The 13,650-nt window shown below is 37.9% G+C and overlaps 1 protein-coding gene across 1 annotated transcript in view; it reads left to right on the top strand.

Annotated features, from left to right (window-relative positions):
* Positions 1–12,471, top strand: part of LOC127529608 (protocadherin-10-like) — a 28,789-nt gene extending 16,318 nt beyond the window's left edge. Inside the window, exon 2 of the mRNA XM_051933723.1 lies at positions 11,553–12,471. Within this exon, the coding sequence (XP_051789683.1) occupies positions 11,553–11,624 (72 nt within the window). The 3' untranslated portion in view covers positions 11,625–12,471. The remainder of the gene's footprint in view (positions 1–11,552) is intronic.
* The last annotated feature ends 1,179 nt before the right edge of the window (positions 12,472–13,650 follow it).

The raw sequence follows: 13,650 nt of genomic DNA, 5'->3' as shown, positions 1-13,650 counted from the left end.
GCAGTTATATAAACGAAATTCTGTTATTTCTAAATTGACATGCAGACTTGGAGGGATTAAGCTTGAAAAGCAAGTGGTGCACAAAGCGGTGCACAATTTAGTTCTAACGGCAGTGTGGAATTCCTGCATAGTCTTGTTCGATTAATGTCACAGTTACCATACTTGATGGAAACGACAATGCTCTAGATTTTAGCAGGGATGTTTATGAAGTAAATATACCTGAAAGCACACTTATTAGAGACCGCTATTTTAAAGGCAAACGCGACATGCACTGATGAGAGTTCTATCACAGAGCTGTTATCCTCTTGCCTCTGAAGAAGTCTTGAAAGGGTCCAGTTTAGACTGCAGATCTGGAGATATTAGAGTTAATGATAATCTGGATTTCTAGCGTACTAATCAATTTAGTTATTTGTGCAAGCGAAAGATAACAAACCGAATTCAATGACTGGCCACTGCAAAGTAATGGTAAAAATAATCGACAGTAATGACAGTTATTCTGAAATAACTGTCACCTCGATGAAGAGTTCAGTATTGGAAGACGTGCCCACTGGCATTAGCAATCGCACTTTTTAGTGTCGCGTATTTGGACTCTGAAGACAATGGCATGATTGACTGCTATAAATCAGACAGTGTTCATTTTGAATTTCGGGAAACTGTGTAAAATTACTATGTGCTGCTGACCACAGAGTAACATGTTCAAGTTTCAATATCACTATTAGTGTCAAAGATAAATACTTCCTCTCTCAAATAAAAAATTCTTTCTTTAAACCTTGTGGATGTAAATGGTAATCCGCCTTCGTTTACACGAGTTTCTATACTCATTTGTAATACGCATTTCAGAAAAGAACATCCCTGGAACCAGACTACCGTCCTTAACTACCAGTGATATCGACGCAGATCAGGGGGGTATTTTTCGTACGTCGCTTAAACCATCCGAGATCAGGTGCCTCATCTTGAATGAGTTAATGCCAGTGAAACTCATCCAGATAAGTCGGTTTTTCAAACGCAGCTGTGTATTAGATTAGTCGAGCTGGATCTAATCATACGAGATGAATGCGCGCGCCCGCGCTGAGTGAAAAGCCCATATATATTGAGTCTAGAAAACATGATCAGCAAGTCTTTCATAGGCTGCAACAAAATGACGAAATAACGGGCGCATTTTTTTTCACACACGCGGCGCAAGACCTTTTATTCGAAGGACACGAAGAATTTCAAGATTTAATATGCACAAGGGGTAACACTGCAAAAGCAGCCCAGACCAGAAAAGACGGCTGGCAAAAAGTGGCCGAAAAAATTAAACGCTAAGTAGTGTACATTGTACTTACTGAATGCAGCATTTCATTTCCTATGTGTCAGATTAATTATTATTTAATATGTCATAATTCCAGATCAAACGTGAGCACAAGGAGAACATGGGAACAGGTTAAAGTGAAGTACAAGAATATACTTCAAACTGGTAAATATTGGTATATAACTATTCAAAGAATTGTTGACATAAAGAATCATATATACGGTAATATAAAAAAACATTAATTTTAAAGCTAATAAGGAGGCAGACAAGCAAAAAACAGGTGGAGGTCCACGCGGTCCAGACCTAACCCCTGCAGAAGAGTTGGCTCTCCAGCAAAATGCCCATCGCCCTGTTTCTGAGGGCATTCCAGGGGGAAGCTCCTCCTCAGAACCAGTGGCAGGAAGCAGTGGTCACTTCATTTCAGGTAAAGGATGGTCATTGCATATTTGTCCTCCATGTGTGCTATAGGTATGTTCCATATAGCCCTCTTTTTTTGTTGGGTCAGTTGCAGGGAATGTCATATCCCTTGAACCTGTGTCTGACCAACGAGATATTAACGAAGGTCAAATATTTGATGAAGACACTGTGTCTGATTATTCATCAGGAGGAGAGGTACATTTTCCAAATAATGTTTGATCAAACTCCACTCTGATCAGTTCCATGTGCCCCAATCACATTTGGAAATCCTGGTAATGAGAATGTTAGGCTGATTGTGAGATTCTTCATGGCACTGTGGGTGTTTTAGCCTGTGTAATACCTACCTGCAATGGCATGAAACGCCTCTTTTATCGTCTGCACATGCAGGTGTCCAGGAAACACAATGAAAACCTGCAGGAAATGTTTCAGAGCCAAACAGACTTTACGAATTGCCTGGCAAACTGCACTTTTCGATAGATGTTCCGCATCGCCTACAGTATATAAAAAAGTGCCGCTTGTAAAAAACCTCAAAGCAATGCATACTGTCTGTGTGGTTGTGAGAGCTCGACTTCACTGAGTTTGACTTCGAATATACGGAGCTAATAAATCTTTGAGGTACAATATTCCCCCTCGGCTAAAGCGGTATCTTTCGTACAGAATTTCCTCCGGGGGCAATAAAGGATCTTGCCGATCGCGCAAAACCCTCTCTATATGAAATTCTCTTCGTATAATTTGCGCACCGATATCAATTGGTTGCTCATTCATGAACGGCGAAGCCCTGACTGGATGACTTCCACGCACCGTCACTGATCACGTGCGTAAACTAATCCTTGTTTACGTAGAACAAACCTGCTCCGAGCAGGTTTGCGGATTTGGATGTGTTGCTATGACCACACTTCCAGCAAGAGTTTCAAAAAACCGACAGATCCAGGATCAGGCCAAATCGTCAACAATTACATCCGGCTAAGCGAGTAATCCACGTGCGAAAAATACCCCCCTGAATGGCGCTCTGAAGTATTCAATACAACATTATTACTTCAGTAATGACTAATACTACCACAACCAAATATTTTTCTGTTAGCCAGGACAATGGAAATATACACACTCCAGTCCTTCGATTGTGAAAAAAGGACATTTTATACTTTCAATATTGTGGCCAGAGACTCTGACATGTGACAATAAAAGTTCTTCATGAAAACGATAACACCCGCTTATTGTTTCACCCTGGCGTCTAGTCAGTGACACGATTTCTAGCTTCGCAAAAGGAAACTTTGTAACAAAGGTGATAGCAGTTGATGAAGATTCTGTGCAGAACTCGAGAATTACTTATCACTTGCTTCAAGTTACGGACAAAACATCCATCCCTTTTCCAACCGCTGAATCCGAACACAGGGTCACGGGAGCCAATCCCAGCGCACAAGGCAGGAACCAATCCCGGGCAGGGTGCCAACCCACCGCAGGACACACACAAACACACTGCCAATCATACCTAACCAGCATGTCTTTGGACTGTGCGAGGAAACCGGAGCACCCGGAGGAAACCCACGCAGACACGGGGAGAACATGCAAACTCCACGCAGGGAGGCCCAGGGAAGCGAACCCGGGTCCCCAGGTCTCCCAAATGCGAGGTAGCAGCGCTACCCACTGCGCCACCGTGCCGCCCGGATAAAACATTATTTTCCTTAATTCAATACAATGGGAAGCTCCTAATCAGAAGGAGCTTTGGTATCCGAGACTCTTCCAAACAAAGATTTGTGACTCAAGCTCGGGACAATGTAAATCCGTCACTTTCTTCTACAGTTACTATCCCCGTGTCAGGGTTGGATTCAGAATCGAAAGTCTAAATGAGCAACTAGAAGCAGAGAAATTCTTATCCTTAAACATATATTTGTTGATCGGGCTTGCTTGCTTCATTTTTTGTTGATCATCACTATAATAGTCTGTCTTACATATAAATGTCATCATTATAGAGCGTGAAGACAAAACAAAATCAGCACATCAGATTTGCAGCTACAGCCAAACAGATTCAATGATTTCAGAGCTACCAGAAAACTCGACACTGATATCGAGTGACGCTTATTGGCACAGCGTCCTTTTAGCGGACTCAAGAAAAGGAAAGATGTGTGTGAACCAAACCTTGCCCGACTGATCAAGTTTCATTGTTTCAAATCTAGAGAGAAATACGGAACAGAAAGCGATAAACGAAGCAGATGCAATACCAGTTCAATTTCGGTTTAATTTCGGAAGGCCACGGCTGCACGTTTGCTAGCTCTGTTCACCTCCATAAACCTGGATGGGAGTTAAATTTGGACGTTCTCCGTCTGTCGTGGGTTGTTCCTCCATGTGTACAAGTTGCTCATCCTAAAGAATTGCTTATTTAGGTTGATTGGATACAGCTATTTGACACAAACACACTACTATACTCAGGTGGAATATTTTTGCAGCTTCCGTCAAGGGTTGGTTGTACGAGAATATTCCTGAAATGGGCTCATATACACGTATAGGGAAAGGGTGCGTTGGAAAATGAACAACTAATTTATTTTCAAGCTTTGCCTCCGACTGAATAAGTAACCTTTGTAAAAAAAATAAGTCAATTACATTGTAAAACGAAAAGAATCAGCTTTCTATGAGTAGTTAAAACATTTTTGTTAGTTAATAATTTATCCGAAATACTGATTATTATAAAAAAATCAGTTTCACATATTAGATTAATGTGTATTGGTTACTGGAGTGTTCTTGATAAATGAAAGACAGCTATGATGAAAAAGTACATTTTATTTCCAGAGGAAATGTAAATTATAGGCTAAGGAAATAGGTAGTTATGGCTATAGGTAAAATATTGCTAACTATATGAAATCCTTTTCTTGCAGACACCATAAAGTCATTCTTCCACATGTGTTCACCTCACACTCGTTATTTTAGACAGCAACACTCTCTGAAATCGGTAGGCGTTCTCAGTGGTGTAAAGTCTGAAACCATCTTTAAAACGCAGGTTGAAAAACACAATCGTTAATGGGCACTTGCAAAGGAAGTTCTCAAACGTCTGGTTAATTAATTAGAGTATATATGAGTGCAGCATTTTTGCAAAACTTTAATGTTTAATTTAATTGTCTTTCTACGTTTGTGCAATTAGACTGATTGAGTTTAACTTATCAGTGTCTGTACATTGAGTATATTAACACATGCCGTTTTGAGTTTCAATTATAACTGTAAACAGCTGCAGGATGCTCTAGTCTTCTGGTTTTAGATTTGGAGTAGCTATATGAACATTCTCTATTATTGCACTAATGGTGTTTCATCTTTGAGAGTCTCCTTGCAGTGCTTTTGTACGGAGGCATTTGAACGGAGAGTATAGTTCATAGTAGAGTATGCATGCAACGTATGATCACTCTTCTAAAATCAGTGGTGGATAAATCCTATTTGTAAATTAAGTCTGCCTTTCCAGACTGAAATGTAAAGGGATTCAGATCATTTCTGACCTGTTACACTTTGCACACCTTCTGTCCACCCTCGTTCCACTTGTGAATGACTTTGGTCAATCAAGAGTGCACTTCCAGATTCCATAAAAGTATATTTACCCACAATATGGTTCATGCAGAAGATTTTCAGAAGTGTTTTTGTTAAACTGGTTTCTTGGGGATTGTTGGGGAATAATAGTTACTGTTTTTATCTGTATTTTAAGCATTTTTGCATATGTGTTTCACCGGCTGATCTCTATTTCTGTACACAGATGCTTGGTAAATTTAAATTATTCTGTTGAAAAAGAATGACCTCTGATGGACTGGTGTCTATAGAGCAGTTGTAGTATAAAGCTCTGAATAAGTTAACTCTTATTATAAATATCCTGCCACATGGCTGAAAGGTAATCATCTGAGAAAAGGAAAAATTACCATGTTACAAACATACTCACTAATCATATGTTTCATGTTGAGTAGCACATGCAAGTAAGAATCTTACTGCATTCTGTACTGTACAGATCAGAATAATGAACCTATAAACTTGATTATGTTCCATTCTATTTACGTTTAAATACAAGACAGGTATCATGGGTGAAGACATGAAAATGAAGTTTAGAAAGCATCCATCCATCCATTATTCAACCCGCTATATCCTAACACAGGGTCACGGGGGTCTGCTGGAGCCAATCCCAGCCAACATAGGGCGCAAGGCAGGAACAAACTCCAGGCAGGGTGCCAGCCCACTGCAGGACACACACACACCAAGCACACACTAGGGACAATTTAGGATCGCCAAGGCACCTAACCTGCATGTCTTTGAACTATGGGAAGAAACCAGAGCAAACGGAGGAAATCCCCACAGGCACGGGGAGAACACACAAACTCCACACAGGGAGGACCCGGGAAACGAACACAAGTCTCCTTACTGTAAGGCAGCAGCTCTACCACTGCACCTCTATGCAGTGAAACAACATTAATTTGTGATTGTCAAGATGATTTTTAATGTCTAAAAATGCCTGTACTTAGCAACGTTATATACAGCAGGTTTAGTTTAGGTTTAGGTTTACAGGTAACACAGACTATTAAAATGATTAACAAAAATGCAAGCCACTTGAAGTCAGTTTCTGCATCACAGCTTTACAACTTCAGTAAAGCCTCTGCTTGATCAGTGTCAAGGGCATTCATACAGGCATGCAGTGTCATGAAGCTGTTTTTACATATGGCAGTGAAAGCATTTAAACATAAGTAAAATATAAATATCTTTTCTTTAGTAACATATTTTTTGTCTTAAAGTTTCTGTTGTTATTACTGGGGAGGTATATATTGGTTGTAGTGTGTCTGCAGTTACTAAAGAACACATTTCTAAAGAGGACTCTCCCCCTGCTACACAGACATCATAAACATTATTGTTCCATTGACACTCAACAAAGTCTGCGATTTTGTAATGTAAAGAGTTTAGTGAGTCTGAGGCTTTTAAAGCACAGACTTCAAATATTTTCTTTTTTGAACAAAAATTGGTGAAGCCAAGATATAACATTGCTGCATGTATATATTTTTTGCTTATTCTGAACATCATTCATCATTCTGACTAGCTTTCTTAGGTGAAATAGTTTTGTAATTTGAAATATTAAAATATGTTATGGAAATACATTGAAATAATTACTGTATTTGCAAACTTTTATGAGATAACAGATACATCCCCAAATGCGTGTTATACAAGAGGTCTAAAATGATTAAATGACTGTTGTATTGCTTGTGGCATACACATTAAAATTATGGTGCTGAATTTGTAAATGGAGAGTATCCAAACTGAAAATGTTGCAATAGACACGGGGTGAATATATTGTAGATTCTAAAATTTTAAGAAAACAAATCAATGCAATTTTAAACTCTGTTCTTGCGTTGTTGAAATAGCCTATTAACTTAATTTCCGGTGGACAGCGCTGTGGTGCTGAAATGGTTCTGAAACGCCTGCAGCATACATCTGAAGTAATTTCCTTCAGAACACATAGAACCGTATACGTCCATAAACTAGGAAGTCAGTGAGCTTGAATTAAATTGTTTGTAGTGTAATGATGAAGAATGCTTAATATTCTGTAGTATTAGTACCACCCCGTTTTTTTTTCCAACAACGTCATTTATATCATATTTTATGAAAGAGAAAGGCTAACAACAAGTTTAGATAGATAGACCCTGGCATTCTTAGGGGATTTACACTGGTGAGAAGAACGTGCGAGGCTCTCTCTTGGAAATCAGTGACACTCGGTAATGTTTGTTAGAATCGTTGTGTGGCGTCGCCGGATCAGCAGGTGCAGGAGACGTCTATACAAGGTTGAATCTGTACAGTTCACTTAGGCAAGTGGAAATCTGTCGCTTTTTCTCACCGTCTACGTAGACATCAAAATTCTTTCAGCAGAGACAAAAACACACCACAGAAGTGAAAGAAAGAAAAAGAAGTATTTAAAACATATTTACAAAGTAAGTGAGAATGAAATAATATAACTTTAAAAAAAGACAGTTACATTCTGACCTTCTGTAAAAATATAAAGCAGACGGCAGTGCCCTATTTTTTTTAACAACATTATGAGATACGCTGGGGATGACTACTTACTCACGAAACCGCTCAGTTACCAGAGTTTGCAATTCCCTGCATGCTAACCGAAGTGACATATATAGGATCATAATTTACAGATTAACATCAGTGTTTAGTGATCATTAGCAAGTTTAATATTTGAATGTTCGGTGTGTTTTAAGGTTGCAGCTAAATTTAAGTTAACATTGGCGCTTCTGTTATTGTGATAAGCTGGTGAGGGTCGCGGTAGAATACAGGAGACGGAAAATGAAAGCGAGAGCTTTTTAGGGCTGCAAGTTGAACGTGCGGCGGGAATAATAAACTGCTGAGAGGACCTGCTCAGGGCCGTTTCCTCTGCCTCTAACCTGTGTCAAACAAATGCAACTCTTTTTTACAATGCTGCATGGTCCTCCGTTAAAGAAAGTTTTAGTGCACGGTGAAGCAGCGTAATTTATTTTTTGTGTAAATATGGATCAACTCTTAAACGGTCATTTTAATACTGCAAGGCTTAAATCTAACATTAGCAATTTTACTGTGTACAATTGATGGGGTTTCAAATATAACATAATAAGTCAGCTTCACGACAAACGCATTGATATTAAATCAATTTCTGATAGGGGTGGGGGTTGATTTGTTTTGAACCTATTTTTGTAAAACTTGATTTATTTGTATGGAATAACATTATCTGAAATTATGTTACAGAACTACTGTATTCCATCTTTGCCCACCGTCGCTGTCAACAAATTAATCACATGCAGCGTTCTTTTTAGTTTTGCGCTGTAAAGGTTTGCATTTACAGACGGGATCTTAAGTTCTTTGTACATTTCATGCGTACTTCATTTACTGTAATCTCCCCAAATTCGTCATTTTTTACTGTTTCTTATCAGACCTCTATTTTTTACCAAAACTTTAGACAACCACGACTCTTAAAGGGATTTTTTTGAGGTGAGGGGTCTGTTCGCAAACCTCCGAAAAATGAACGAAAGAGATTGATGAGAGTCTATAGAGAAGCGCACAAATGAGACTCTCGCTGTTTATTATCGAGAAGCCGACGGTCTTAGTCATTATGAAAATATTGTTAATTAATTGTATACTAAATTAATCAATGATTGAATAGTAAAATCATTTTCCAAATTCAAATAGTGGATAAATAAGCATATTGCGGTTTTCGACTGTTAAAATTGTGCTCAGAATAAAAGTAATAACGTTACCTCTTGCTATAAAGGATTTCACCCAAACACTGTTTCGTTGACTTCTGACTTATACATGTGCATTTTGATAAAGTGTTTCGTGGTCCTCAAGAGTACGATTTCAGCGGAAAAACCAATGTAACCTCCACAGGAGCAAACTAAGAAAAGAGCCAATCAGCAGTTTTCTTTAATTTCATTTGATGCAAAGGAATATACAAATATTATGCAAAGACAGGCAAAAATATATTATTTCCATGTATATATCTTCTTGGAGAGGAAGGTGGGCAATATAAAACAACTGTTTTAGATTATATCAGAGAAAGGAAACAAATAGAGTACAAGACGTAACAGAGTCTGATGTCTGCACTAAATGTTGGTGATGCTCTAGTGGCAAGTTAAGACATCACCGCTAGCCGTCAAATATCGGAGGATCAGCTAAGGCAGTGGTTCTCAATCTGTGGGGCGGTCCCCCCTTGGGGGGCGCGAAGTAATAAAAAGTGTGTGTGTGTGTGTGTTCGCTTTCTGATGTGATGTGAAGATGTGAAAAAAAGAAAACAAGAATCGAAAATATGAAAATACATCTATTGAAACCAAAACAAATTAACTTAAACTACATTCTGATACTAGAAAAATAAATATAGAGTTAGATAAATGTCAATAAAAGTTAAGTAGGTATAATAAAATATGCATCTATGATATATCATTAATTAAAAAAGAACAAATTGGTATTAGTGGGTTCCTTTAAAAAAAAACCTTAGGAGGGCGCGATTAAAACTGTTATGAAAACTCGGGTCGCAGATACTTAAAGGTTGAGAAACGCTGAGCTGAGGTCATAGATTTGTCTAACATTCACGAGCCACATATTCAATCGGTATTAAAGTTTCCATCTTCTGTTACAGTCATTAAAGTGTGCAGCGTTTCGGCTCATTAGCACAACAGGTAACAGCATGTGACTAAATAACAGGTTATTGATTTTCACATTTTTGTAGTAATCTAACGGGGAGTGATTGTAATGTGGGAAGTGTGGTGCCCTGAAGAAGGACTGTCAAGAAGACTGACTTTTCTCTTTTACTGTTTTAAAAATAAATGATACAAGATTACAATCTCCACAAGATTAAACCAAACCATTCAGAAAAAATCATTCTGTACAAGATTAAACAACCTTTTTAAATAAAGTTAAAGGGTGACTTGCCCCTTTTTACTTTACATGTAGCCGCACTATAGTAATCTCTAGAGTATTGAGGTGTTACTGCAAGGAGGTGACCATTCCTCTTTTTTTAACTTTCAACTTACTTTAAATTAATAGTAATGGAAACAAAGTTAAGCAATGGTTACAAACATAAACGACAGGGAAAACCTAAAGAAAAAATACTTATAGTTGTTGACACGGCAATAGAAATTATAAAAAGGGCTGATATTTATGTAAAGATAGAATAAGATAACACACAAGTATTTAACATTGTGATGAGGTCATGGTGTACCATTCATGCACTGAACATCTCTGTGAGTACTGAAATCTTCTAACATGTTTTTACAACAGCTGTTTTTAAAAATCTAATTAAAAGAATTTAATTATAACAACTTTAGTTACTGGATTCAGAAAGTATTCAGACTTGTTCACTTTTTTCACATTTATTCCACGTTGCAGGCTAATGCTAAAATCTTTTAAATTCTACATATTAATCAGCACTTTATATCCCAGAATGATAAAAGCATTGGGTCCTCTCATTACTGGAATTATAAACCAGTGTATTCTAAATATTTTCTCAAATGAATCCACAATTGATCACTTAATCATAGCTGCCCAAAATTATCACTGCCTGTTCTTAACTTAATGTGACAGTTAATATTTTCATATTATCTGTGTGAATGAAGATATTTTATATTTCAGAACTACTCATGCCTATTATATTTAACTAGTCATTAAGCCCGTTACAATAACGGGCGCTAGAACAGTAGAGCATAAACATTAATAGGAACAGTCTATATTAAATGGCAAGGGACTTTGACCTCATTCTTTTTGTTGGTCTTATTTTTCTTTCTTTCAGCCTTTCTTTTGTTGATGTTTACTTGCTGAGCTGACCGTTCTTCGTGGGCTGCCGCCGTGTATTGTGTGTCTTTAATTTTCTGTGACAGTAATACTGTCTTGTTCGTCTGCTGGCTTGAATGTCCGTAATATACCTTTAATTTTCTCTGGCGGTAATACAGGCGTGCGCGTCGGTAATATGCCTTTAATCTCCTCTGACAGTAATACTGGCTTGTATGTGGCTGTAATATGAGTCACTGTATTGTGCACCTTTAATTTCCTCTTGTAGTAATACTGGTTTGTATTTCCGTAAAACGCCTGTAACTTTCTCTGCCAGTAATATCGCGCATCGCACCGTGCCCCGCGCATGCTCACTTCACCAGAAGACACACACACACACACACGAGACACCTGGACGCACACAGGGATTTTATTAATGAGGATTACAACATCTGTAACAGAAAATTTATTGTGAAAATATAAAACTAAAATATACAGAATTAAACAAATTATATTTTTTTACCATGAACAACAAAAAATGTAAATACTCTTGTTGCTGATTCTGTAGCAATGATCTTTTTTTGTTTTTCTTTACGAGGCTGGAGCGCTGGCCCATTTTTCATCCCCCACCCACACTCCTCTTCCTGGGCTTGGGACCAGGCAACGGTGAAGTTAATTCTTTGTCTAGACTGGGAAGAGATCTCAGTGCTGATGCTGATGCTGATGGTGTGGGTACAGTATTCATCAAGGACAAGAATGGCAAGGTCCTGGTGTCAGAAGAAGAGCAAAATGCAAGGTGGGTGGAGCACTTCAAAGATTCCCCCTAACAATCAGATGTAACAACTTTTGTTGATTTCAATGTGGAGGTTGCAATTGCATATACTTGATATGAATATGGGTGACATGGAGAAACAAAAAAACAAAAAAGTTGTAAAGACACTCAAGAATAGCAAATCAGCTGGATTGCACCAGAACTGTTGAAGCATGGAAGGTAGAGGACTACTAGAATGTTTACACAATTGTTCAACCTGATTTGTGGAACAGAGTTTGTGCCTCATGACTGGAGAAAGGATATGCTTATAAAACTCCCAAAAAGGATGAGCTTGGCATCTGCATTAACTGGGGATATATAACACTGATGTTGGTAACTGGGAACATATTCTCATTTGTTCTACTAAACAGAGTCAAGGTCAAAGTAGATGCCAGGCTCCAAGAGGAAAAAAGCCATCTTCGGATTGGGCTGGTCAGGCAGTGAACATATCCTTGAACTATGGAACATAATTTAAACAGAGCTATGAATTAAACAAGAAGGCCTGTACATCAACTTTACTGATTTCAGAAAAGCATTCAAGGGCGTGCATCATGAGGCAGTCTGGGAAATTGCAAGGTTGTACGGAGTTCCTGGAACATCTTATGAATTCTGTATCTGAACTAGAAAGGGTTGTATAAGAACAGGAACAGGAAATACCAATCTTTTCAACATTGTCACAGGTATTCCCCAGGGCTGCATTTATCCTAATGAGACCTGGTGGATGACAAGAGTCATTGCTCAAAAGCTAGATTTGTTCTAAATGACATGCTTACTTAGGTTGATGGGGGTTACCTGGCAAGTGAGAGTCAGCATTGTAAAGGAGAGAACAATAGTTTGTAAATGAAATGGTAAAAGAAAACAAAAAAGGAGGCTGGGTCACACCTTGAGTATTCCAGAAGGAAGACACCCCAGGGCTGCATTAAAATGGGAAGAGGATAACCAATAACAACATGGAAAAGGACAGTAATAAGTGATATGATGGAGACGGGCTTGAGCAGGGATGAAGCAAAAATCATGGCAATGGACTGAGACCAATGGACAGTCGATGTTGGTGCCCAGTGCACTTCTGGGTGCTGGAGGAACTAAATGCAAGTCTAAGACTAAGTAATAAACAACAAAAAAGTGTGTCATGTGATGCAGTGATTATCACAGTAGTTTTATAACTAGACTTCTATTTCATTTTTACTGTATGTGAAGTTTGCAAATTCTTTCTGGCTCCATGAATATTTTTTCAAGGTATTCCAAAGATCTCCCACATATACAAACTTAAATGTATTTAACTATTTGGTGTTTTATCTTTTCTATGATGTTGTATCTTTTCTATGAATGTTTTCTTTCCTCTGTCTAGTTCTGCCAGATGGGAATCCGTCTACCTGAGATTCATGCAATTAGAAAACAGGTTTGGGTCAATGAGAAAAATGAAAAATTTCAAACAAAAACTGAAATCTTAATGGAATATTTACTGAGGAGACCCGAATATTAATAGTTTAGTGTAATATATTAAGTATTTAGTAGATATGACAGAAACTATTAAATATGACAGCAAAAATAAATGAAAATGCATTTGCTTTCCTCTAATGTAAGTTACTTTAAGTTATTGTTACATACTCAGTTATATATAGGTAAATGATAAATTATCTAAAATATAGCAGCAACATTTAGTCATGTTAATTAGGCCTTTACATCCCAGCAAGAACATACTGAGACCATAATTAGTTGGACTGTTTTAAAAAGCAGAATGAAAGTGTGTTTTACATTGAAATAATTTTGCCCCCAATCCTCATAATACATGGAAATAAACGTGTTTTATTTTTAGTTCTTACATCTGCATGCAATCAATAGCTTTACATTCATAATAAAGGTTAAGATACAGCACATTTGTGCA

Source organism: Erpetoichthys calabaricus, chromosome 11 (genome assembly GCF_900747795.2).
Source record: "Erpetoichthys calabaricus chromosome 11, fErpCal1.3, whole genome shotgun sequence".
Taxonomy (NCBI): domain Eukaryota; kingdom Metazoa; phylum Chordata; class Cladistia; order Polypteriformes; family Polypteridae; genus Erpetoichthys; species Erpetoichthys calabaricus.
The sequence above is the reverse complement of the archived record's forward strand: the minus strand, read 5'-3'. Positions and strand labels throughout refer to the sequence as shown.